At 38.4% G+C, this 26,478-nt stretch overlaps 1 protein-coding gene across 5 annotated transcripts in view; it reads right to left on the bottom strand.

Annotated features, from left to right (window-relative positions):
• The window catches only part of PPP1R9A (protein phosphatase 1 regulatory subunit 9A), a 140,182-nt gene that overhangs the window by 8,484 nt on the left and 105,220 nt on the right, over nucleotides 1-26,478 (bottom strand). For 2 of the 5 annotated variants that reach the window (XM_065627546.1, XM_065627545.1), the window contains exons 8-18: nucleotides 24,654-24,707; nucleotides 23,682-23,708; nucleotides 22,060-22,289; nucleotides 20,691-20,787; nucleotides 20,395-20,566; nucleotides 13,585-13,742; nucleotides 12,724-13,024; nucleotides 8,122-8,209; nucleotides 7,946-8,023; nucleotides 4,680-4,878; nucleotides 1,957-2,076 (exon numbers count right to left, since the gene is read on the bottom strand). In XM_065627546.1, the coding sequence (XP_065483618.1) occupies nucleotides 1,957-2,076; nucleotides 4,680-4,878; nucleotides 7,946-8,023; nucleotides 8,122-8,209; nucleotides 12,724-13,024; nucleotides 13,585-13,742; nucleotides 20,395-20,566; nucleotides 20,691-20,787; nucleotides 22,060-22,289; nucleotides 23,682-23,708; nucleotides 24,654-24,707 (1,524 nt within the window). The remainder of the gene's footprint in view (nucleotides 1-1,956; nucleotides 2,077-4,679; nucleotides 4,879-7,945; nucleotides 8,024-8,121; nucleotides 8,210-12,723; nucleotides 13,025-13,584; nucleotides 13,743-20,394; nucleotides 20,567-20,690; nucleotides 20,788-22,059; nucleotides 22,290-23,681; nucleotides 23,709-24,653; nucleotides 24,708-26,478) is intronic. The other 3 variants (XM_065627547.1, XM_065627548.1, XM_065627549.1) reach the window with 3 other exon arrangements.

Genomic DNA, 26,478 nt, shown 5'->3' with positions numbered 1-26,478 from the left:
AATTCACCACAACAGCACACTAGTATCTCACCTCATCATCAATCATATCCAGGCTCTGAGTGAGGGAGCAACGAAGAAATGGGAAAGAAAAGCATTATAGAAACAAAATATAGAACATGTAACAGCATGTAAAAGTTCAGGCAAGAGCGGCACCAAGATTTGCAAACAGATAGGGCTACCCAAAACCAAAGAGATTTCTTTAAAAAAATTATTTCCAGAAGCAGAGAGGTTATGTTGAAAGCTCAGCACACACATGATTTGGCAGCTAAACCTGAGACTGTGTCAATGAAAAGTCCTTGGAGTTCCTGGTCTTGACATCCTAGAACCAGCGGGAACCTTTCTTATAGCTCCAATTGCAAGAGCCAAAGCTCCTTAATTAGAGAACAATCTGCAAGAACTGAGTTCCCTCCTCCTTTCATTTTTAAAATCTCCTTTAAATAATCATGTTAGCTCTGCCAGACAAGCCTGAGCAAAGGAGTGCTCACAGCAACATGCCATGGAAGGCTGAAGGGCAACGCTGGCCTAATCGCCTGCCAGGGTGGCTGTGGAGGTTTCCACCGCAGCTCTCGCTGAACACCAGCCTGATTCAGAGGCTACAGTTTGGCACACAGCAGAGGAGGGAGAAAACACATTCATTTTTATAGACCTGCTCAGGTTTGATGTTTTCAAAGTGATAAAGTAGAGAGCTGAACAAGCAAAATGAAAGCATTTTCAAGCTTTTAATTGAGTACCACTGGGAACAGGGCATTGTTACAATAAAATATATAATATAAGAGGAATGGAACATGGTAAGAAAATGAAATGTATTATCAAGAGAGTATTAATACTAAATAAAGTAGAAATTATGGCTTTATTGTTTTCAGTAATTCACAGAATACACAGACTCCCATCTACACTCTCCTATGATTCTTACAATTTTTTGCCGTTTATTACCTTTATTCTTTTAGAGGTGAGTAACCTCTAAAGTAAATGGTTGGTTTTGTAGACTTGCATTTTGGCACATGGGGTTGCAGGGAACAGCTCTCATTCTTTAAACCCATGCAAAGCATGCAGGCAACAACAGCACAAACCTAACCACCATTAAAAAAAAGACATAGATACCTCAAGTTCCTTCTCTCTAAAAAAAACCCTTGTTCAAACCTCACATTAAAAATATGCAGTTCTTACTGAGTGTTTTTAAGAGAACAAAGGCACGGGCTTCCTGAGTCCACAGGACACACTGTCAGCTACTGTCAAATCATGCAGCTTCATTGACAACTGGGTTATAAAACTAGTATCTTAAGAAAAGTATTTTCAATCTATTATATTTGACTCAATTATGTCACCAATTTACAGGGTTAGGAATGCTTCTTCACATTATCATTGTTCAAAAAATCTCTGGTTTGAAGTAACTGAATTCAAATCCACTATGCGAAGCAAGCACAAAGAGAATGCAAAGTGGATTTAGATATATACATTCTAATCAAAGTATGTACATTCAGGTACAGTAATACACAATTACTGTGTACACAGGTCATTATTATTTTAATGTATCAGGGTAAAAATCAGTCGAGGTGAAGGTGCCTTACATCTCAACTATATTTACCAAACTATACTGTATCTTTACTATCTCAAAATTGTCTCAACTGGGTCTATTTTAGTGGATGTGTGTGTATATGTATTGGTCCACATGAGCATTATACAGAATGTAGGAAAAATGTATTAAAATGTGTGAGGATATAGCATCTCTTAGGAAACCAACCACATCCTGTTTTCCTATGATAATACCATAGGACCTTTATTTCAAGTAATTATCATACAAACAAGAAAAATTATAATCTAGAAACCAAGATTAATTCTCTTCTCCCATGCTACTGCCTAAAAAATATCCCTTTTATATTTGAGTAATTATCAAGCAAAATGCTATGGGAAAAAGGAAACAACTATTTCCCATCTTAAACAATTTCATCAGCATACCTCATCTGACGACAGTGCTAAGGAGTGCGAGAAACCTGGGGTTTTAGGTTCTGCTCCTAAACCACTCAAATCAGCTGAACTTGTGCTGCTGGGACTGAAATCATCGTTGAACGTGAAATTCTGTGGAGAAAAAGATGAGTTAGAATGAACAAACAATCCAGTATGTGCATCTAAAAGGGAAATTTGCTTTTTGTCTTTCAGGTTGGCATAGTTCAGGAGTGATTTCAATCATTTACCAAACCAGTTACAATACACATGAGGAAGCCTAATTTGTACTATTGTTAATATTTACAGAATACACAGTATTTTTACCATTGTGTACTTCAAGAGACACCTTTGCCGTCCTAATTCCTCAATTAATAGCAAAAGGGCCTGAAAACAATCCCTATTAAGATGCTGGCTCTCATCCTGGAGCTAAATTACTGCTTCTGTGGCTAATGACTAGCATTTTACTGTCCTCCAAATATTTAGGACAAGCGTAGCACAGGTAGTAGCACAAAGAATAGGACAGAGGTTTAATTAGCAGAGAGATGTGAAAATTGCTATTGAAAGAGCAAGGAGAATATCTTGTGAAGCCATTTCTGAGTCCCAAATAATCTCCTAGAAAAGTGAAAGGATCTTCCCTCTTTGCCTATGCCTTTAGGAAAAAAAATGAAGTTGAAAGTAGAAGAGAACTTTGGATATTGAGTGTTATTTACTGAAATAATAACCATAAAACAAACACTGCTTTTTCTTAACAATGCAATGACAGACATCACACCTTGCAGCAAAGAACAGCAAAAGCCTGCACATATTTTCCAGGTACACAGCAAAATTACCCTCAGAAGAAGATAAAAGTTAACAGGTATTTCACAATAGACTGAGAACCATAAAAAACCAAAATGTAAAAAAAATTAAGGACACCAAGATATTCCATTTAAATTCAATATATAGTTAATGATAGACACCTCTAATCTCCACTCTAACATCTAAATGAATTAAAATGTACATAAAATTCAATTCACATGGATCCAAGCATCAAAACCAAAAACAATACTAAAAAAGTTATCCTTTTATCCTTCCCCCCGAAGATAGGTGAGCTATCTTTCCTGAAAACAAGAAGTCTTCCAAAAATATCAAGTGTTGGTCCTCTTAGTTTTGCTGGAAATCCAACTAAATACTGTATCACACTGTGCTTTAAAAACCTGAAGAGCAGTATAGAAGCTGCTAATTTAAAAGCTTGCAAACTTTGCAGAGAATATAAAAATGGTTTTGTGATCAGTTTTCTCACACCTACATTTGGAATTCCTGTTCTGCTTTACCCAGCTCTTTATAGAGAAGAAAAAAAATCTGAGCAGCTTCCTTAATATGCAAAATTTTAGCCCCCACAGTGTTCTTAGGCCAGGAGTTCAACAGCTCTACCTCCTGTTGTGTGAAGAACATATTTTTCTTTTTTAAGTACTTTCAGTTTTCTTTCACCTCTATTTCGTACAAGCTTCAGCCTTACGATGAATTTAAGTCTTTAAAATTTAATTTTCTATAGGCAAAACACAAGCTGGCCAAGGCCTGCTAATTATTATGGCAGCAGGACAACCCCTGCTCCACTCCCCAAACCTCAACCTAACACTAACTGTAAAAGGAGTTGCTTTTTTCCCCATTCAAAAATTATTTTTTACACGATGTTTGTTTAAATGGACGTATAGGATTCACATGTCTAATCCTCATCTTTCTTTTCAAAAGAAGCCAGGTAACCAATTCGTTTCTCTTTAATCTTCAGAGATTTCACCCAAGGCCTTCTCTACCAGTCTAATTCGCGCTGCTCAGCCTGGTGTTGTTCTCCCTGCCAAGTAACACAATCACGACTGTGACCTGGCGTGGCTTGGTGCACAGAAGTCAGGTACCACCAGCTTTTGGCACCAAAAGAGTAAGAAATGCCTGTGGAAACTGCTATTATGTACATGCATGGGTTCGAAGAAGACAGAGAAATTAGTTTTCTGATTCGTACTCCTGTACATAAAGTTGAGAACCATATCTGTTTCTTTCTACCAGACCAATATAAAATGTAAACTGCTGCAAGTTATAAGAAAATACAGGCAGAGAAATATTTTCCAGAAGTGAAAATAAACACGAAAAAGCCAAGTATATTACTATAACTAAGGGTTATTTAAGGAGTTATCATGCTGCAACATTCATGCACACAGAAAGGAATCACACAGATGTATTAAATTGCAATAGTTCATATTTAGAGTTCAAGCGTTTTCATATATAGAATTAAATCCAACATCCAGCATGCACGACAAACAGATTGCATTATTGGGGGGAAAAAAGGCAAATGACTGACGGGCATACAGCATTTTTTCACTTGCAAACACCTCGTTTGACCATAGGTAGGTATTCTCACAATCAGTCCTGAAGAATGCAGAAAATATCTATAATTGAATACAAAAATCTAGCATTTGTTCAGTGGATCCAAATGCTAATTTCCACTGGCACCACTTGCTTTTGTTACGGTACAGCACACCACAGTTAGTTTACTGAATTAATGTACATAAAGACAGAATAAAAAGGCAGAATCTGGGATGGTACAATGACAGCAGTGTTCTGTTTGGATGAGGTTTTGCCGTACAATGAACACCATGCACTGTTTATTGTAGTATTCACATATTGGCCTGTTATTTTTCCAAAAACATTAAGCCAATTATGCCACTCAACACAGTGGGAATAAGGTAGTTTTTGTCTTCTACCTTTGACCCTTTTTTAGCTGGACTTATATTTTCAGAGGAAGGTTCAGTTGAGCTGGTAGGCGATGGCAGGTTGCTGGAAGAATTGGATCCCTTGCCACTCTCTCCATACCATGTGAATGGTACACAGTGTGGGAGAGAGGAGGATCGCTCTGCTAAAGATTTAGTGTTTGCTGATTTCTGCAGCATCTCTCTGGTGGTCCTGTTTAAGAGAAAGGAGCAGGACTATGTGTTAGATTATAAAACAAGAGAAAACAAAATGCTACAGAGGCAGTTAATTGTAAAAGGAGTGACATTCCCTGCAACTGTGACTAAAGAACTGAGTGGTATGCAGCCGGTAGGGGCATGCCTGAAATCTCTCTTTCACAAAAGAAATAAAAGTGGTTTCTTTTGATTCTAACTCCAGCTCTCTTAGACAACATAGACGCAGTAAATGCAAAATGCCTGTACTGCCACTGTTCAGATGTGAGCCAGCTCCAGTCAAGAAGCCACATGTTGTGTCGGTGCATTTCTGAGCCCAGTGGAACCTCAGCATGAGGAGACAGGTTAGACTCAGCACCAACCCAAGCGGGCTCTGCTTCCCAGAGAAGGTCTGGCTTGGATTTCGAGCCCAGGCAGAATGAATCAGGTGCACCTGTATCCATCTATGGAGATGTGCCTTTGTTACAAAAACTAAATACTGGTAGAATATTATTATCTCGATTTTAAAGATATTAAATATTAAAAATATTACTATAGAAAAATGAAAAAACACCTCTGTGATATCACCAACTCCTCTCTTTGTAGTAACAAAGATTGCAGTGGATAATGTGATCAAGGCAAAGGTAACAGTTATAAAATAAAATGCCTAAATTAGCCGCTAAATATATCATGTCAACAGTATATTATGTACATTAAAAGTAACTATGTAAAGTGTCTGCCTCAAAGAACTTATGCATATGTCATAGCCTCATATTATTTACATCAACATATATACTGTTTCAGAGCATTAAACTTCTACTACTCTTAGCAGCCATCAGTAAATTTCACATATGTAAATCTCCCCTCAACTTCTACTTTCTGGAGAGCTTCTACAGCATTATTAACATAATCACTAGAGCTTTGCACATTGTGAAGCCTCTTTTCTGTGTGGATGAAACTGAGATTGTCAAAGAGCCCCCACCCATGGAAGCAGAAGAATCCTCCCTCACTTTGCCTACATAAAGGTAGATGTATCTGACCCAGTCCTGGTCTCTTACCTCATCCTCTAGTCTTGCTTGAAAGCAGAAAGAAAAATCAAATTATGTTGCCTGATTCACCTAGCTCCAGGTAGAGGAATATATGCTTCTTGTTTAAATGCGGAATTTTTTAGTAACATTAGTGGTAGTCTTAGGAAAGAATTCGGGATTTTATTTACACATACTGAGTGCTACCTTTTGGTAATGGCAAAATAATGCATGCAACATCCATCTGACAGTGTGATTAATTCTATATCAATCAGTTGCTGTAATGGATGTAATTGTAATGGGATGATGTCTTTTGATCATCTTCCATCTTTCAAAGAGCTTATACAGCTTTGGACTGTAGAGAAAACATCCTCACATTTCTTCTGAGGTAACTTCCTCGGAGTTAGTAACAAAGGAATTGAAAATGGGTGTTTAAAAAGTTGTACCGAAATAATAACATTCCAGTTTACAGAGGCACAGTGAGAATTACAAATGCTTATGAATTGTGACTTTGAAAGCAGTATTAAATTTTGCTTTTATTAACTGTATCCAAACTCAGAAATATTAACAAATACAAATAGCTGATTTATGAAGTAGTCTGATAAGCAACTGATCTCTCTACACTGAGACCTGCTTTCTCTAAAGAAGATACCTACGGAATCTCACAAATGTCTTTAATATACGACATTGGTATATGGAATATATCGAGCTCTTACCAACAAGTACACATTCATTTCCCTCACCCTGTGGCTATGTGATGTTCAACACCCTGCTGAGGGCACTAGCTGCCTTATAGCTACACTGAGATGCAGAGAATTTGCTTTAAGAAATCTCTCCCTGTCACCAGAGAAATCCAGCAGTGATTACCACCGACTCCAAAGCACATCGCGAGCAGATGCACCAGTGGAACCAACTGGGACAGGTTTTTCCGACACCAGCATAGAGGTGACAACTGCCGCCTAAGATCACTGAAGATCCTGCCAGATATTTGCAGGATACAAATGTACAAATGTGTGCCGAGACAGAAGAACACTGCAGTTCAGCACAGTGTGCCTGAGGGAGTAAGTCAGAATTCTAAGGTTTCTTTTGCTTTTCTGATGCTATGGAGCTATACAATATTCTTGTCACTGGGGCTCTGCATATTAGAATGTCAGCAAAACTCCACAAATGACTACACACTGGTTTTCCACCACAACGACTTTCTGAGTAGCACTGAAAGTTTGCTTTCTTTAGATATCTCTTTTGTTATGTAGGTTTTCTTTTGCATTGTTTTATACGGAAAGAGGTTTTGAGTTGCTATGTCGTTTCTAAACTTTGGGAATGTATTGTCTGCTTAGCACTCTTGACATTTAACTGAATGCATGTCCTTCGCACCTGGAACCAGGTATTACGCCCTTTAGCTGGGATCTTGTCAGATTCATCAGTATGTGAGGAGAGACCTTCAGCAAAGTCTACACCAGCTTTTGCAGAGAAGAGTTTTTCCTGCAGTTTTGAACACTGATTTTATTCAGAGTCCAGATGCTGGTGATGTGGTCTCATTAGATCTCACAAGGAATTCAGAATTCCTTCCCTGAGAGTTTATGATGTGACCAATGCAGTCAGCACTTTTCCTACCTGATTTCAACTTCTAACGTCCATCTTCAGAAACAAACCCTTCTGAAGGCATTCCTGATGTGGGTGCTGTGAAGCTGCAGTGAACAGCTGCTGCCCATCCTTGCTCTGGGGGCTTTTTACAAAAAATATGTGGAATTGTGTCAAGATGTCTGGATCACAGGTATCATGTGTGCATCTTGTAGGCCAGCTCTGATAATCTATTTCTGCAAAGTGGATGCAGCAGTAGTAGTGAGCCCACAATATTTTAAACCTCTAAGTAGTTTTAGATTATATGTTAGTCTTTCATTAGTTAAGAAATCTAGGTTTATAAGCTCAGCAGGTTACCTCAAAGCTTAACACTTATGTATATGAAGTCAGTGGGATAGTTAATGTTCCCATGGGCTAGGAGGATTAGGTTTTTCTAATGTTTCTGGCATATCATTTCTTACATCCTCAATCTTTTACCCATACCTACTGCCACAGGTCACCCTAATTGCTTCTTTCTCTTTCCGCTTCTTGCCCTTGTTTGAACTCCTTCTCAAGGGAGCCCTACAACAATATTAGAAAACATCAGAAAACATATTTGAAATTTTACTTTCAATCCTTTTAATTAAAAGAGTAAGTATTTAAAATAACAAAATGCTTACCCAAGATCTGCAAGTTTTCGCTTTAGTTTTTCTGCATGCCCTATAGTAGGGCTAGTTGTTCTTGCTGCCTGAGCACATGTGGCACCATCTAGGATACATTTGTACATGGAAGAATGTACATTATTATTTTTAATTGCTACTGATAGCTATTCCACTTTCCATCCATAACAATTTGTGTATCTTTTCATAATTAGATATGCATACATGTACATGTGTGTGAGTACACAATTTAATTAGGTGAATTCTTCTTATTTTTAGGAAGATCGTGTGAAAAGGAATAAAAATAAATAAATACTTTCAGAATTTGAAAATACACATGAAGAAATCTTATTTTAATTGAAGAAAATGAAAAGTTAATTTTGGTTGAGTTTTAATGAATACGTAGTAAGTCAAACAACACAAAAGATTTACAAACAAACATAACAGTTAATCCATTTTTTAACTAAGCTTAAGTTTCCTTTTACAGAACTGATTTGGTATGTATCCTTTACTTCCAAAACGACTCCTGAAAATCTTTCTTGAACTTTGGAGCCAAGTGCCTCTTTTATGATGGACATGCTGGGTAATAGTTATCTGTTTAGCTTGAACATCTTTGTTAAAATAAACATTTAACTTGCAATCCAACCATTCCGAATTTAAAAAAAAAAAAGAAAAAAAAAGTTAAAAGTAGCTTAGTTAATAAATTTGCCCTGACACCTGTACCAATTTTTGATCTATTCTACAAACACTGTTAAAGCCTAAAGAGGAAACAGCCTGCAGTACCTATAAAGCCAAAACAATGAATCTGAGTCTGCAAAACATCCTGTGAAATCTGTATGGAAGCTAAAAGAAAACACACAGCAGTTGAAAAATTCAGACACAGTTTCTCTGATTCTTAAAGAGTGTTACCCAAATACTGTAAAGGAAGCAAATGAAGGTCAGTCATTCAAGTCACTTGTGGTTTGGTGACTTTTACAATGTGACCTCAGATGTACAGTGACTTCTAACTGAAAACATCGCTGGGTTTGTGGATTTCTCCTACTGTAGCTGACATAAATTAAGTCCTCAGAATTAATCCAAAATACCACAGCACTATCATAGAACATTCCACTGTGTGTATAGAAGAACTTCATATATTGCTTGTGGATAATATTTGGCCAGATTTTCATTCAAGTAAAAAATTCAATGTGCAAGTGGCTGACAAATCCTGGAAAAAGCAGGAAAATAAGCTTCTTGCAATACTCACACTCTAAAAGGCATATTATTTCTTCTAACACAAGTCCTTATGTTTAAAAAAAAAAAGTGTTCAAGAAAAAAAGAAAACTAAAAAGAATAATAGGAAGAATGACCAAAGGAACTGTCCCAAGAAGAATTCCATTGCCCAGGGAGGCTGAGGAGAGCTTTGCATCACCCCTATGCTGCACATATTCCTCTCCTTTCTCGTCTTAAGGTTTCTCTTTCACCTTTAATGCATACTTCCCATTTAACCACTGTCAAATTGCCACTTTCAAGAATAAAAGATCATAATGTTTATTTTCACAGCGGCTATTCACAGGCAATGGGCACTGGAGGGTGGTGGGCCTTTTTGAGAAACTTCTTAATGAAAGTAAATGAAACTACGTTTGTGGTGGGCAAATAAGAAAAGCATTTAGTAGCTGGAGGTTTTGCTATTGTAGTAGAAGAAATAATCTGGAGACCTCAGCAGTGACACACAGCAGCCAGCTGGTATTGCAAATTTCTATTCAGACTCTTAGCGCTGTGCTCCCACTCGCATGCAGTTGGATGTAGCCGGAGCCCGCCAAATAACAACAATTCGCTGGGGAAAGCATTCACGCTGGCTATGGGACAAGTGGCAGATGGACAGGCTGGGTCCCTAAAACAGCTTCAGTAGTGGAGTAGATTTGACTCTACAGGCACCTGCACACACGCAGGTACGCAGTGCTTGGCCTGTGGCAGTGGCCGCAAACCAGGGCTGCAGGTGCCCTGTGTGGGCAGGAGGGCCTTTGACCACCCTGGAAGGGTGCATCTTCCCTTAACTCCTTGAAGTTCTTCAGATAGGTTGAGGGAGAGCCAGTTCCTCCGAATAAATCAGATGGAAGCCATTTAATCCATCACTTTCAGCCTCAAGGAGCTGGTGTAAATAATCTGTGGCTGATGGATGCGAAAGGAGACTAGACTGAACTTTCTTCCCCAAGGTCACAACATAGTTGCAAACAGACTTACACCCCATAGGGGTTTACCCTGGCTGCCATGTCAAAGGATGCTGTTGCACAAAACAGGCAGAACTGGAGAAAATAAATTAATCATACAAATACATGAAAAAGTTGTGCTTAAAAGACAAGCAAGCAAAACGCCTTTGGACCTGTTGGAGAGGGTCCAGGAGAGGGCCATCAAGATGACCAGAGGGCTGGAACACCTCTCCTATGAGGACAGGCTGAGAGAGCTGGGGTTGTTCAGCCTGGAGAAGGCTCCGGGGAGACCTTATAGCAGCCTGCTAGTACTTAAAAGGGGCTCATAAAAAAGATGGGGACAGACTTTTTAGCAGGGCCTGTTGCAACAGGACAAGGGGTAATGGTTTTAAACTAGAGGGGGGAAGATTCAGGCTAGATATGAGGAGGACATTTTTTTACGATGAGGTGGTTAAACACTGGCCCAGGTTGCCCAGAGAGGTAGTAGATGCCCCATCCCTGGAGACATTCAAGGCCGGGCTGGACAGGGCTCTCACCAAACTGTTCTAGTTGAAGATGTCCCTGCGCTCTGCAGGGGGTTGGACTGGATGAGCTTTGAAGGTCCCTTCCAACCCAAACTATTCTATGATTTTTTTACCATTTCGCAATAATGAGGAAACAGATCTTACGCCATTTCAGCTCTTCCCACAACACTGCAGGATCTCATGAGAAAGAAAAAAAAGGCAAATGTGAACCTGATAGTGCTCACTTTTGCTAATCAGAGATTAATCAATGGACACACACATGCCCACGAATGTGTTGTCTTTCCATCTCTAAAAAAATTCTACCTGAACACACAGAACAAATACAATGGCCCTTCTTATTTTCTGACCTGTGAGAGTTTGACAGCCAAATCAGCAATCAATTAAACTACTATTGCTACAACACTTGCTGTTAAACAACCACCGCTCTAGGAGATTACTTTTTTGTAGGACTTATTAAATGCAAATTTTCCATTTGTAACTAAATTGTTCTGGTTTAATTTTCATGTACTCATCAGAATTTGGATATACCCAAAAAGCACCAGTTGTTTACTTAACAATCACAACACCAATATTTAGACAGATTATTTTTCAAAGCTAAATTGGGGAGGAAAGAGCAATACAGGGAGTGGAATATAATGCCTTATTCCTTACACTACAAGGCTAGTCTTCACCAAATTTTTATCAAGATATTTTTCGTGCACTGGATGGAAATGCAGGATTTATGACTTCACTGATAAACCAATCATACATTCAAGCTGAAGTCAGAGTGGAAAGTCACATTCTTATGTTCGTACCCTTATTTTTACTTGCCAAACTCAAGCTTTGAATTTAATTTTGATTCATTAACAATTACACAATTAGCAACCATACAATTAGACTAGCAATTTTAGAACATATGTAAAAATGGTAGCATTTGGTAACCTAGCCTAAATCCAAGAGAACTTCATTAATCTGTCTTTTAAGAATCTGTGTGAAAACCCTGTATGAAGATTACGAAAAAACAGGTTGTAAATGAATGGCAAGTCTTTTCAGCTATGCAGACAAAAAAAAAATCCTCAACAATTTTTTTTCAATTAATTTAAGTGAGCCAAAGTCTGTTAAGAACCTATCCAGACCTATTCCTGCAGTCCTCACTTACAAACAATTTTTATTACATATTTTAGCTTATGTGACAGAGAATGCAAGATGCACAGCTAAGAATATGAAAATTGTATAAAATGCTAATTTTGACTTCACAAGGCACCTGAACAAGAGGGCTTGGAATTCTGTACCATGTTATATTGAATAAATTAATACCTGAGAAACACACCTGAGCTAGGTGGGATTACTTCATGTTTTATCCAGCTTAAAGAATCTGAATTAAATAAACAACGTGGCCAACCCTCTCAACAAATTACTTGATTTTTTTTTCTGTAAATGAAGATAACCCAGACATCGACCCTTGTTTAACCTAGACCATGCTGCCTCTCAGCAATTAAAAGCTACAATCTGTTATTCTTGCTTTACACTCCCCACCCTCCAAAAAAAGCATCTAGCAGTGCCAAAAACACATAATTAAACTAAGTACACTGTGATAAGCATGTTTCTAATACAGAAATGTCCTAAGGTCAAATAATTTGGTGGTTTTAAAAATAATAGATAAGATTTTCTTAAAGGCAACTTCCCTCTATCTTTTTCAGTGAGTTCTAAGAAGGAAAAAGAGGAAGCAGTTGTGATCTCAGTTTCAACTTTGCCATTTTCTTATACCATCACACAAGGTCAATTGTAATTTTTTTTACTTCCAGGTAGACAAAAGAAGTTAGAAGACAATGGCCTTCTAGTTGGTAAGGTCCTACTACACAACAGAAGTTCATGAAGTAGATGTAAGTGAGCAAAATGGTGCATCAATTTATTGTAGAAAATAGCAATACCTTTATCCTGTAAAATATTCCTGCCAGCTGGATGATGCAAAGGAGATGCTTCAGAGCTGTGCCCAGATTTCGAAGGAGAGGAAAGTGGAGTGTCTCCCCGAGCATGTGGGGAAAGGACACCTCCTTTGTGGTGCTGTCCTCCTTCTTGGTTCTCGGTTAGGTTGTCAAGGGAGATTGCTGCACTGCTAGCCACGGGGGAGAGGGAGGAAGCACCAGAATCTGATGCTGGTGAGGATGCTCTCATGCATAAGGGCAGTGGTGATTTTGAAATGTGCATGGGACTACTGTGACTGTTTGGCGGCTGTTGGTATAAGAGATTATAAAGCAAGTTATACCATTTAGTAACCAATCAGAGCAAGGTTTACTTTGAACATGCAATTCTTTTATTAATAATTTACCCTTCTATTTGTAAGAAATGCTTTAGCAATTCATGCCATTACCTTTCTTATAGCACATACAGTGTTGTTTATTGGTATTTGCTTTCAGATGGAAGTCAGAATTGGACAAAACAACGAGTACCATATCAATTGTGTTAACAAATCAATAGAGAAACACACTATTCAAGTTCCTTTCACCTCCTGCATAAATGAAAGGACTCACTCTGCATTATAAAGCACATAAATCAGAAAGCCCAGGATTCCTGTTAAAAACAAAACAACAATAAAACCAAAAAACCAGGTGTGCTGACTCAAAGGAGACCAGACTCGCACATCGCTCAAGGACATTCGTAGCATACTGGCCACAGAGGAATAAATACTGCCTGTGCTACAATGAAAGGACAAAGACAGAGGATGAAATGACTTACAGGGGCAATCTAGCACTCCATAGGAAGCCTGAGAGAGAGGGTAGAGTCCTTCTCACCTTTCGTTCTAGGCTGTCCTCACCATCAGTTGAACTGATGCTATCGTACAGCCTTGTTCTAGAAGGTCTCTGCCGCTTGTTCTTCACTGAAAGCTGAGCTCGAGTCTTCAGAGCTTTGGAGTCCAGTCTCTCTGTTTCTGGCACTGCTTCATTGAAATCTGTATGGAAACATGATTTTAAACTATTTAACAGAAGAATCTTTCACTGCTTTTTCCTAAGATAGGACTTGCATTTGCAAGCACATGCACTTTGCATGTTTTACTTGTACCTGTATCTTCAACACTGTCGAAGTACACGTGCAAAAATAAAGTTATTTGCATAAACCATTTACAAGTTTATCTATGCAGATCCAGTAAGTGCATAATGATGAATCAACTGCAAATATTTAAAAATTCAACAAATTATTCCCACTGTTACATGAAGGACCACACATACACACACAAAAAAGTTGTCAAACACCGTTGTACTAGCCCAGAAAGCAGGTCCACTTAGACTCCCTGAGGGACTTGCATGTTCTTGGCCTACAAAGTGTTGTTCTCCATCAGGGCATAAAGCAATCCTCACTGCTTTCTGACAGACATTTCCCAGGATCTACATGAATATGCCAATTTAGACCCAGGGGACCAATTCATTTATCCCTAGTCCTGCCCTTTAAAGCCACTTGATAAGGAGGTACTGGACAGTCATTTTTCCCACAGCTGCCCCATTAAGCATGTTTTGCAGACTGCTCATCAAATTACAGAAGTATCTCAAGCAATCCTCAGGCTGCTCCATATTTGATCATAACCAGAATGGCTTACAAGTCTAAAGAACATGACTTGTTCTCTCCTGTACTGAGCGCACCCCAAAATAACCTTGTACAATACATACAAAATATCAACAAGCAATGTGTGCATTCAGTAGCACACAAACAGTCACACAGGTAGTATCCAAATAATCAGATAACCCTTTGTGATTGAATTGCCTTACAGGCAGCCTTTCACAGGATTATGGAACAAGTGTTAAACTCACTCCTTTGGACCTACAGTGGCACAGGTTGCTTGCTCTACGACATTAGCCCTCTCAGGAGGGGACAGCAGAGAGGAATCCCAGTCCTCCTCTGGATGATCAGGTCATCAGCAATTCAAAGTTATATGTGACAATATGAATTTCTGTTCTCCCAAGTAGAAAGTGACAGGATGAGAGGAAATGGCCTCAAGTTGCGCCAGGGGAGGTTTAGGTTGGATATTAGGAAAAATTTCTTCGCGGAAAGCATTGTCTAGCATTGGAACAGGCTGCCTGGGAAGTGGTTGAGTCACTGTCCCTGGAGGTGTTTAAAAGACGTGTAGATGAGGTTCTTAGGGACATGGTGTGTTACTAGAGTGAGGTTATGGTTGGACTCAATGATCTTGAGGGTCTCCTCCAACGAAAATGATTCTATGACTCTATGATTCTATGAATACAATGCCTCAATTGTTTGCCTCAATCCTTCTGCAAGTAAAAGCATCTTTTTATTACTACATGGCAATCTTTTTACTCCTTTCTGCACAGTCAGAACAATTATCTCCCCTTGTAGGTCCTTCTCTCTTTTATCCAGAGTTTCTTCAAACTCATAAAGCTTACATAAACTTGATAAACTTCACTAAAATACCTCTGTCAGCACCAACCATCATGGTCCGTCATACGAACAGATATATACGAGCAACCTCACACAAATACAGCCTTGCCTCACTTGCACTCGGATCACATCAGAAGGCACTATGCCAAGCCCCCTTCTTTAAGCAGGAATCTGGAAGACACGATCGTTACTGCGATTATCACCATCTACTGTAGTTGTTTCAGCTTTCCAACAGCAACAAGCTTTGGTAAAATCTTTAGAAAAGTAATGTTACAGTTTTGCAGGAAGGACCCGACAGTGCTGAAACAAACTTTCACTGCAACCATCAGTGATGTTGAGTAAAGTTTAGCATGATAGTAAAAACCCAGAAGGTCCACGAAAGGCATCCCAAATCACAGCCGTTCAAGGCAGGAATGGAAAAACCATGATTCTGCACAAGAGAAGGGTCTTTGCTTCTTCCTTTTTGATTAGAAAAAGAACTATGCTGCGTCAAGCAGGACACAGACTGTTAGATCTGTCGTTATGCTGACCTAACAGCTCAAAAACTCACTGAGAGATTTGCAACAAGATCGCAGTAATTATGCCCCAAAAAAACCATCAAAGAATCATCACAACACCTGGGTGAAAGCTTGGGAAATGTACTCTACTCTTCCACTTCTTAACTCTTTACAAAGTTGCTGTACCTTCTGAAAGTCTGAGGTTTGTGCAGAAGATGATATATTCTACCCTATGTACTTTAAAATAACAAAATGAAATAAAAATCAAGATCACAGAGCTGCATTATTTTCATATATCAGCAGAAAAGAGATGGGCATTATCACTCTTACACTTACTGTTGTCTTTGTACATATAAATTTCTGCTGGAAAAATCACGAAAGACTATTTCTTTGGTTTTGAAGGGAAAGCATTTTTAGATCTTCCCTCTTTCATCTACTGTCCCAACACCATTATGTCATACATGAAAACTGGAGAAATATTTCATATAAAAAACGGAACAATGAAACAATCCTACCTGCCTGGGTTCAAAGCTGCCCTATTCAAGATTGTCTTGTGAGCAAAGTATACTAAACACTTCATATATGACTCGCCTCTACAAACAGAGCTAACACAACAGCAGTTCTCTTTGCAATTAATCATCCACTCAAATGAAACCTGAGTATTTCAGCAAATTGAAAATTTTGCAAAGCTGCAGTAAGACAAAACACATTTTAAAAGGTGTGTTTGCTTTTTACATCAGAAAAGAAATAGATTCTTTGGGGTTTCAACTTTTTTTTTTTTTCCCTAATCCTCATGGGAAATGATTGACTCAGCAGAAACTATCCAATTTTAGTCTGACACACAAACCTCTTCACCTCTTAGGTCAGTTTTTTGATATTCGACTGAATCACTGTGTGCACAGAAGTGTGTAAGTGCTAACAGAGGGCAGCGGAAGAGGCAGAACAAGGCGTCTGGACAAAGGCAGGGGTGGCGTGGACCCTGTTATTTCAACAGTCATTATCTGTCAGTTGAGCTCAAACTGTCTCTCAAAACCAAAGCCACACATTAAGATAGCACGCCAGTAAATACCTAAAGGGTAACATTCATCCAAATGCATTTTTATTTGTACAGATCTATGTTTTCTTAAAGTACTGCAAAGACTTTGAGTACCATGTTTTGCTTGTATAAGAGTTAAACTCTATATACAGATGACACTACAAAATGATTAGCATTGTATGACCTGTAATTATGCTTCTGCCGTAAGTACTCGATAGGATAACTGAACATTGTAATGATTTGAACTGCCTATATTTATTCTTTCAAGTGCACACACTTCCATACGTCGCCTCCTTTCACAGCTCACCCATGAGCTGCCTGGGTGGTCTCCGTCCTGGCCACACGTGCTGTCACCCTCGGTCCCCTCGCTCTTCCACAGAGAGCCACCAGCCCTGGCTGCTCCCTGGCACAAACACACACCCCACGGGCTTGTCTAGGAATCTCCCAGCACACTGGGAAGCCTGATAGATCTCTCACATAAAAGTCGCAACAGGTTCTACATTGCTCTCAGAGATGATGTAATTAGACTTACTTTCAGCAGGCATTCAACCACTTGACGCCAACGGGCTTCCATCTGAATTATTTCAGTACCACTGTGGAGCAGGAAAGAACTGGCCTGTCCTCCCACTGTTCTTCCATTATACAGGCTGATAGATTTCAAAATCTCCTTCTGTGAACCGGTGCATCCCTGGGTATCCCAAGGCACCTGACACTACAGCCATCAAAGCGGCTTGAACAGGTGTCGGCACAGAGGTGAGCAAATACTGTCGAAGTCGGCGTCACTGCTGAACTGACCACCAGCTCCTTCCAGTGAATGGTTTCATTCTCTTTTGGAGACACGGCTCACAACCACTAGAAAGCTACAATGCAGTTTATCTATTTTTCTGGACTCTCAGAATAAATAACGTATTTGTAAAAGAAACACAATCCTCAGGCTTCTTTCTCATATTCCCTGGCAAAGCAAAGGAAGAACTCTGTGGTCCATAATGGTTTTGATTTCTAACTTTTGCTGATGTTCCTGGCAGCCCCTCAAATTCAGTATGAGGTTGCGTTGCAGCCTGAGGAGCCACACAGTCTGGTGCGATGTTAAACACGGCCGGAGCACCTGCAGCGGCAGGGACAGGGACAGCTACTCTCGTGTGTAAGCACCTGTCAAGTCGCATCTATCGGTTCTTCCCAAATCTAGTTCCATGCAAAAATGTAATAAACACCTCAGATCATATTGAAGAAAAAAAAAATTCTTAGTATATATTAATTAAAATATCTATTTTTACATAATTTGATTTTTTGAGGGATGACAGACCTGAAAGCTCCAGAATAAAAATTATGGGATGTGGCTGTGTACATGCAGTCCCACTCCACAAATCTAATGCTGAGGCTTGATGAAGAAATGCGTGTTATACTCGCCAAAAAAAAGCCAGCAAAGAGACTGGAGTGCTTGTATGAATGTCTCAAAGGTGGTATGCACAACACACTGCGCCCGCAGGAACTCTGCTCACCCTCCAAAGACATCGCGGACATCCCCCCTGCCCTTTATGGCTCCTCTGCAAACATCCACGGGGTGATCAGAAAATACACTCATTATTAGTGATTAGTATTACTAGACAATGGCAAGTCCTTTTCTTAAAAGGTTTACAAAAGCGTGATATGGAGACAGAGGCTCTTTCTCTGCAGAGCAAATATCACTACATCACTGCCTGAGACAGACTTCAGAGACTTTGTTACAGAGTTTACTGGCAGAGGTATATGGAAGTCAAAGAGTGATGTAGTATCTCTTTATTTTAAAAAAAAGGACTCTTCTTTTTCACTTGTTCAAAACACAAATCCAGCCTGGAATCTAAGGTCTAACTTATGCTATTTCTGCTTTCAAATAATCACTGCTGATTGTCTGTTTTTCCTAGCAAATAATTTGTGTTTGTATGTAGGTGGTTAAACTTGGCCATTTAAATTCACGGATCGTCTATTCTAGCTCTCAGAAGTACTGAACACTGGTAACATGTCTGCAAGGGAATGTTTTTGCAATGAAAAACAGCAGCTCTTGGAAAATGCAAACAGATCAATTGAGAAATATAATTTGAAAGTACTGACACACAGAGTTTTAATGCTTTCCAAAGAACTTTCGAATTTTTAAAAATAATTTTGCAAATTTCTTTTAACATGTAGAAATCCTTGGATTTCAGCTCTTGAGCCCTGAACGTGTACTGACATACAATAGTAAGTGTAAACATGATTTCTGTGTGTCAGGTAAAGAAAGCATACTTTTCACTCCTGATGCAAATTTCTGAAAGGGTTCCCGTTGCTAAGGATTAAATATTTTGTAACACTGAGTGTCTATGGCAGAAATACAGATTTCCTTGTCATTCTGAGTGCTTCTGAACATCAGAGATTCCAGTATAATAAGCACTTGCTAGAAAGAAATAGCTCTGGGAAGACTTGTGGAAACCAGTTCCACAAGGTCTGCAGATCACCCAAATACCATTTTATGAGGACTAGCTTTTTTTTATGCACATACTTTGTTAAAAATGTAATTCGTATCGACTTGTTTGTAGAGCAATATTCAGTTTGGGTCCACACATGAAATAACCACTAAAATATCCATTTTAATAAAACATGTCTGTGATTATTAGAAATTCATTTATTTGGTAATGTAATGCATTTTTTCATAATATTCATAACAACATTATAGCTTATTTAAAATGAAAATCTATATAGGAACAAAGTCTGGTGCTCCTTTGCTAGAATCCCAACATCTCTGACACCTGATTCCACAGATGGTACTAAATACACAGTAAATATTGCTCCTGCGCCAAACAATTTTTTTCCAAGGCTGTGGACCTAAAACTGGCTTTAATTCCACATATACTTCAACAGTGAGGAGCCACTTGCAATTACAGAACTTTAAGTAAGCTGTGGAAGTTATCTGTATATTTTCACTGGCACAGCCTGAAAAATGGGAATTATCTTTTCTATGCAAAACAAGTAAAGGTTACAGTCACCCTGCTGACAGCACCTATCCAGATCTCAGCATTGCCACAAATTGTTTTGGCTCTTTAGTAGCGCAGAACAAATCTTACAAGTCTTATGTTGTAAATCAGGTTGTGCTATAGCTGAATAAGATTTTTAATTGATGTGCCAGCAAAAAATTTGAATTTTATTTACAATAGGCTCCATCCTGAGAAACGGTGAGTGCCACCTACACGGTTCCTTTTGATGTCTGTACCCAGGTGGGATCAGAACGTGGAGAAATCCATTCAAAATGTTAATTTAACATTGTTTTTCTCATTCTGGTAACTTTGTTCTTGTTTGATCTTTGGTGGTTTGGTAATCAAGGACAGATTTAGGAACAAAGGAGAAAACACAATTTTCTCCCACTTTATTAACATAATAGAAGCATCGAATTAAACCTAAACATTGTTGACATCCCACTTAAAGCTTTCGGAAGTCAATAATGGTCTTTATTAGCACTCAGTCACTTTCATTTCTTTAAGAATATACATTGCACAGCTATTCTGGGACTCTGTATTGGCATTATTTGCTATAACCCTGATATGGCTGTCATTAGATACTGAATTTTGAAAAAAATAACAACATCCCTGCATTATTGTTTCTTTTAAATCCTAAATTATAAACATGCTATCTACATATGTATTAATAGGAGTTATGGTTTGGTTCAAACAAACCTTGACTTAAGCCATCCAGGCAAGACACTTGCTTAGTATCTAGATTTTCCACTGGATCTCCTCTAGAAACTTCTCCAAAAGACGTCTGCCTTTCAAAAATGTTGTTGTTATTGTTAACCTGGCTCCCATTTTGCTTCATTAGCCTGAAAACTTCTGCTTCCAAGTCTCGTATCTGAAAGAAATACAACACAGTGTTAGTCGTAACACACACACACACATCTATAAGATAGGGTTTTTTTCCAGAATATCACGCAGAATTGTCTCATTCTTCAAATATGAGAGCAAGTATTACTCACACGAGCTTGTAACCCTTGAACCTCTGCAAGGTGTGCTTTCTCCAAATCTTCTATTTTCTTCCGTTCAGCTTCCTGGCGTTTGATGAAATCAAGTTCTCTTAGGGGAAAAAAAAAAAAAAAAGAAAAAAAAAAGATGTATTTGCTGTCATCAAAGAAATTAGATTCAAACAGAAAATAAAATGTTGTGATATATCTTAAACTATGCATCAGAAAAATCTGTCCTTAACATATTTTATTACTGACCTAGTAAGAAGTATGAAACCCCAATAACGACAAAACTCTACACAATTACTTAGTCTAAGTAAATATGTTAAGTGAAGATATAAAAATGGTAAGAGGAATTTATCTGAAAAAAAAATCTCAGATGTTCTAACTGATAATCAAAACAGTTAAACTGTTTTTTTCATAATCTGTGTTTACAATGAAAACAATGTTAGCTTAGTTTATGCTGTGTTCTGGTGCAGGAAATGGAGCAGCATAGCAACAGAAAGACTATCCAAGCTCATGCTAGCTGTTTTCCCTATTTCTTCTTATTTTGCAAATCTTAAGATGTTTGTGACAGAAAGCACACAAGATGCCAGCTAATTCTGGAACAGTCACAAAATTCCAGGATGGATAATGACAATTTCACTACCTAAAACCCTTTTTAATGGGACAGGATATTCACTTCTGTACTTCCCAGCTGTCACTTGACATTGCTGTGTGGTTTTGAGTTTTCTTCTTTAAATTAATGTATTCCAGCAGGAAAAGAAAAAGTTGCTGCAGTTAAAAAAAAAAAAAAAAAAAGAAATTTGGGGGAATAGAAGCTGTTATAGAAATGTAAGATGTTATTATTGTTGCTAGCCATAAGGGAGAGGGGACCACATGAAACAGAGTGGGGCAGGTAATCATTAGTTAGCTCAACTCAGCTGAAACATTCTTGGCATCTAATAGAAGAAAAATAAAATGTAAAATGTAACAAAACAATTTTCTTTTTGATATCACATTAGTACACAGTAGGAGTGAATCCAGTTGACACAATACCCATATAAATCGCTGCAAAGCTTGCTAATCAAATGCTTTACTATGATTACTCTTGGTTGTTTGTAATGACATTGAGTTATCTAGTAATTCTGAAACATTCCAACCTGGAATATTAGAGACTAAATTGTTATTCAGTTATAGTATTATTTTTCAACAACACTGAACTAATATTTGAATACTACTAACATTTTTCCATAATAAAGAGCTCATGTTTTTCATGAAAAAAGTGAAAAATAGTGTTTACCTTACAGGTGTTTAATAGTGGGTTTCAAATTTCAAAATACATCACATACATGTTTCCTATCTGGCCACTAATTCATTTGCCGAGCCTGGCGTAACTGCTTACTTTTGCTGAAAATCCTTGATTAATTTCTTTGCCTTGTTATATTTCTTCTCCAGAGCCTGATACTGGCTTTGCGTCTCCTTGAGGTGCTCATTCACCGTGTGACACAGGGTTTGTGCCTCGATCCAGTAACTCTCTAATTTCATCATCCTTTCCTTATTCTCCTCAATGTTCTGCTGGAGTTGGGTCTTCTCCAATTCCCACCTCACCTTCTCATTCTCAGCAGCCTGCAGCTGAACAGAAGAGCGGAGATGCAGTCAGGAAAAAGCTGCCAACTGCAGCCTCATCGCTGAGGATTAATTCAGACAACATGACTACTAAAACCAGGGAATTAATACCTATAACAGTAATATGCTAGTAGTGAAAAGGGCATTCCCAGACAAAGAAAACAGGCTGATACAAACATTATTCCTCCTCATAAAACAAAGTATAGCCTTTGCTCTGTGTTTCACTGCAGCCTCTGAGCTTCTCTGGGTTATAATAAACACACTTCAAAAATGTCAATAGTGGAGTATTCAGGCAAAGCGCAGAGTTAATCAGTTGAGTGCTGAGGATGCATTTTGCTCTATGCATGTGGCTCAGGTGTTATAAAGCATTCATACACTTTCACGAAATGATGAGATTTCTTATTTTTGGAGGAATCTGATTTCCAGGTTCTATATTGGATTTAAGAACTTAAGAAAACAATAGGAAAAAAACCCAATTGCATCTAATCTATCTGCCTTTTCACCCAAATTAGGAATTCCATTGAATTCTTACAATATCTGTTTTCATGCTTAATCTAGAAAGCCAAACAAAAGAGGTTGAAGCATAATTCAAAATTTAACATTGGGTCATAACCTAGAATCTTTTTTCATTTAAGCAAACAGAGAGTTTTGCATCCAATACTGAAACTATGCCAGAACCATTACGAGGACAAAGAGAACCTGTTATACATATCTTACTCTGGTTTTCTTTAAACTTGCTTACCGAGTTGTAAGCAGCTAATACGGAAAGGAAAATATGCCCTTGCTGTTGGAGATTTCAGGGGCTAATTCTGCCAAACTCATCAGCACCGCTGAACTCCATGACCAGTGCAGTTCAACTGTTTGGCATCAATGAAGTCCAATGACTTTTTCCAAGTGACCTCAAAGAAATCTGAATTTTACTGTTGAGTTTATAATAAACCTTAGCTCCTTTGTTAGTTTTTTGTTAGATTTGTATGTGTGTGTGTTAGGCTTCTCACCTCCCGGTTGAAGCTAGTTGCAGGTTTGAATGTTTGGTGCTGGATAAGGGTAGGGTTGTAGCAACTTGTAGATTTTAGCTCCCAGAATTTATGGAAAACAAAACATACTTTAACGTCCTTGTGTACTTATCCAGACTGTTTAATTTGCTCCAGGCAGTTCTGCTAGCATCAAGGATGATGCACACAAAAAGAAAATAACTTGTTTGCAGTTTTAGTAGTAATATACCTAAACCTGCCACATTTTCTTTGGCTTTATTCAAAACACTAGGTAAAGAAGTCCAGCACAAAAAAGCACATTAACCCTAATCTTGCAAATGGATTTGCCCAGGTGAGTGTTTACACCCACACATCCTTGCCATGAAGTCAGTGGGGCTCAGCAAATCAATCCCAAGGGACTGACCATGCGGCTCGGATTGCCAGACTGCAACTGGAAAGCAGAGAGAGAAAAGATTCCTCACTTTCTGAACTAAAACAGGACAACACGAATTGTCATTACAGAAGACAGTTGCACTCTGAATTTGGATTCGACAACAATTTATGCAGATTCGATAAACACTATATAAAATACGCAGTGAGTGCAAATGGTTGCTAAAAGGAAATAATGTAAAATCTTTTGCTGAAGTACAATTTTCTCTTTCTCTTATTTTTATGTCCTTTATAATGTACTCAAAGAGAAGAACACTATTATAAAACCTAATATTACTCAACAACTGAATTATCAGTTGCCTGCTCATAAAGGTTATCCTAGTACAAAAAATACAATTTCTTTTTATTGCTGTAGCAAATTCAATATAATAAATAGCAACCAATCATGAGATGTTTTCTGTTAAACTAGTAAGCTTTTTCCTTTCTAGATATCTTTTAAAGAGAACTGCAACAATATGGAACAGCTCTTTTCTGTCTCTATATAAAAAGTAATTTCTATTAAGTACCTTTAAATAAATCAGGCTTTTTTTCAAATGTCAAAAAAAGGAAACTAGCATAAACAGTATACTTTAACATCACTGGTAAATAAAAACCCTACTAACTTAGATTTGAATATTCAATATAAATATAATTTTAAAACCCGAGAAAATGCATTAGAATTGTAAAACTAGAAATCTGCCATTTAGTCACTATGATACCCCTTAAAATGTATGTTTAATTGAAGCTACAGAAGTTAGCAGTTTCTCTTAATAGCAGCACTTAAGATTTTACTTGAAACTTTGAATAGAAAATATATACCAAGACAAGATTTAGCTGAGCCACTCTGCTTCTTAATCAGCCTTTAATAAGGATGCTGACTTCTCCACCCACATAAAGATACGTCTTCGGATCTGATTTTGCATGAGACGAAAAAAACAACGTGTATTAACCGTATATTGATTCTTACCTTCGTCTTCAGCTTCTGAATTTCAGCTTCTGTAACTGCATGTTTGATTTGCAACTAAAATTGAAAACATAAAATAAACAAGAAGTCACAGAGAGTACACCAGTATTTTTAAAGCCTGTGCTGCAAGTTGAATACCTTATTACATAGCAGAAGGCCTTGAAGAGTGCTGCAGTGCAGTAGATTGTAAATTAAAATGTCTAGCTTGCAAAATGACTCAGTCTGTGCAACCTAATTAAAGATAGGATGCCGTTTAACCACTCATAATTTCAAATCAGAACATCCAATCTGTTTAGCAAAACCAAATGTCTTATGCTTAAAAAAATAAAAAGATGTTATCCTGCTGAGCTTTGCTCTCCTCTGATGTGAATGTGAAATACGTCCCAGTGCTGTCAGAAAGTCCCACTGCGTTGATTAAAGCAGGCACGTTACAAAAAAGCAAATACGGAAATAAGTGATTTAGCAACTCGAGAAGTCAAGAAAACCTTGAGGGGAGGGAAGATTCCACATTTATTTCATGCAAGAAAAAAGGTAAACTGATGCCATTCTTCTCTACTATTATTCTGCTCAAGCTAGCTAATCTCGACATGAGAGCAGTTACACAGGGAAACTGCAAAAAACAGGAAACAGCATTCGAGCACACAAAATGATTGCAAGCAGATTAGCAGCCCAGGCAGCGTGCTAAAGGTTGCAGTGACATTCCCCAGCACCGTGCACAATCAGTGCAAGGGTCGGTGCTGAGGACCCAGCATCCACCTGCACATCTTCTGGGGAGATTTCTTTTGGACTAACCTACACTAGTCTGATCCAGTGGAGCAAATACTCATTAGCTCTTTGAGTGTATTAAGCAATGTCCTGAAACATCTTTAGTTTCAGCCCAAGGGTCTACTGCTTGCAGGCTCCAAGAACACTCTGAAGCACGAATTGAACGACAGCTTCAACTGCAGAACCCTAATCCAAATGGAAATGATCATGCATGTGCACCCAGTACTGGTCTGCACCCGAATCCCTGCTGCTTTATCATTTAAAGCACACACATCTTCCAACAGGCCCCAAAACCTTAAATCTAAAGCACTGTTCAATCTGAAACAGTGACTTGTGTTGGGCTGAGAGCAAGGACACAACCTGAATTACAGCCTGAGCTGGGACTGCAGTGGAAACAAAACCTTCATCCATTATTTATTAATATCAGGAATAGTTACAGAAAAGCATGTTTTACATGAGGGTTAATTCTCTTGGAAGACTAACAAGAGGCCTTGGGAATAGTTTATGTTGAGCTAATGGAATACATGAGGGAGCTGTACTAAACCAGAAATTATAATCTCTGGTGAAGCAATGGCTACATCTTTGAAGACCAGGTTGTTAGTAAAAAATATATATAAATAATTCAAAAGAGAAGCTCTGCTGGAGGAGAGGAGTAGTTTCAAAATAAAAGGAGCCATCACAGAGGTGATTGGTACAAGTATTGAGAAAGGCTGAGATACTTTTGAAATTCCCTTTTCATGGGACCACTTGAACACAGTTCTTGTGGCATAGGAAACACACACTCTCAGTTGCAGTTTGGTTTGCAAATCAGCCTTAACTGATGTAGTGAGTAAACCTAGTCCTTTCTGGTGGAGAATTACTGAATTTAGGTTGGAAGGAATAAAGGAGACACTGATGCAACCAGTTCCACCTGAGGAATGGTTTGGGAAACTTCTTTCCACTACTTGCTTCTTGGTCACTGTGTCCAGAGGAGACTTCTCACCCTCAGGATCATGTTACTTACGCTCGCTTTCTGACTTTGCACTGAAAAGTGTTAACAAATCTTCCAGTGCTCAGTGAAAGC

Source organism: Caloenas nicobarica, chromosome 2 (genome assembly GCF_036013445.1).
Source record: "Caloenas nicobarica isolate bCalNic1 chromosome 2, bCalNic1.hap1, whole genome shotgun sequence".
NCBI classification, from domain to species: Eukaryota; Metazoa; Chordata; class Aves; order Columbiformes; family Columbidae; genus Caloenas; species Caloenas nicobarica.
Note: the sequence above shows the minus strand (reverse complement) of the source record. Positions and strands in the feature narration are given on the sequence as shown.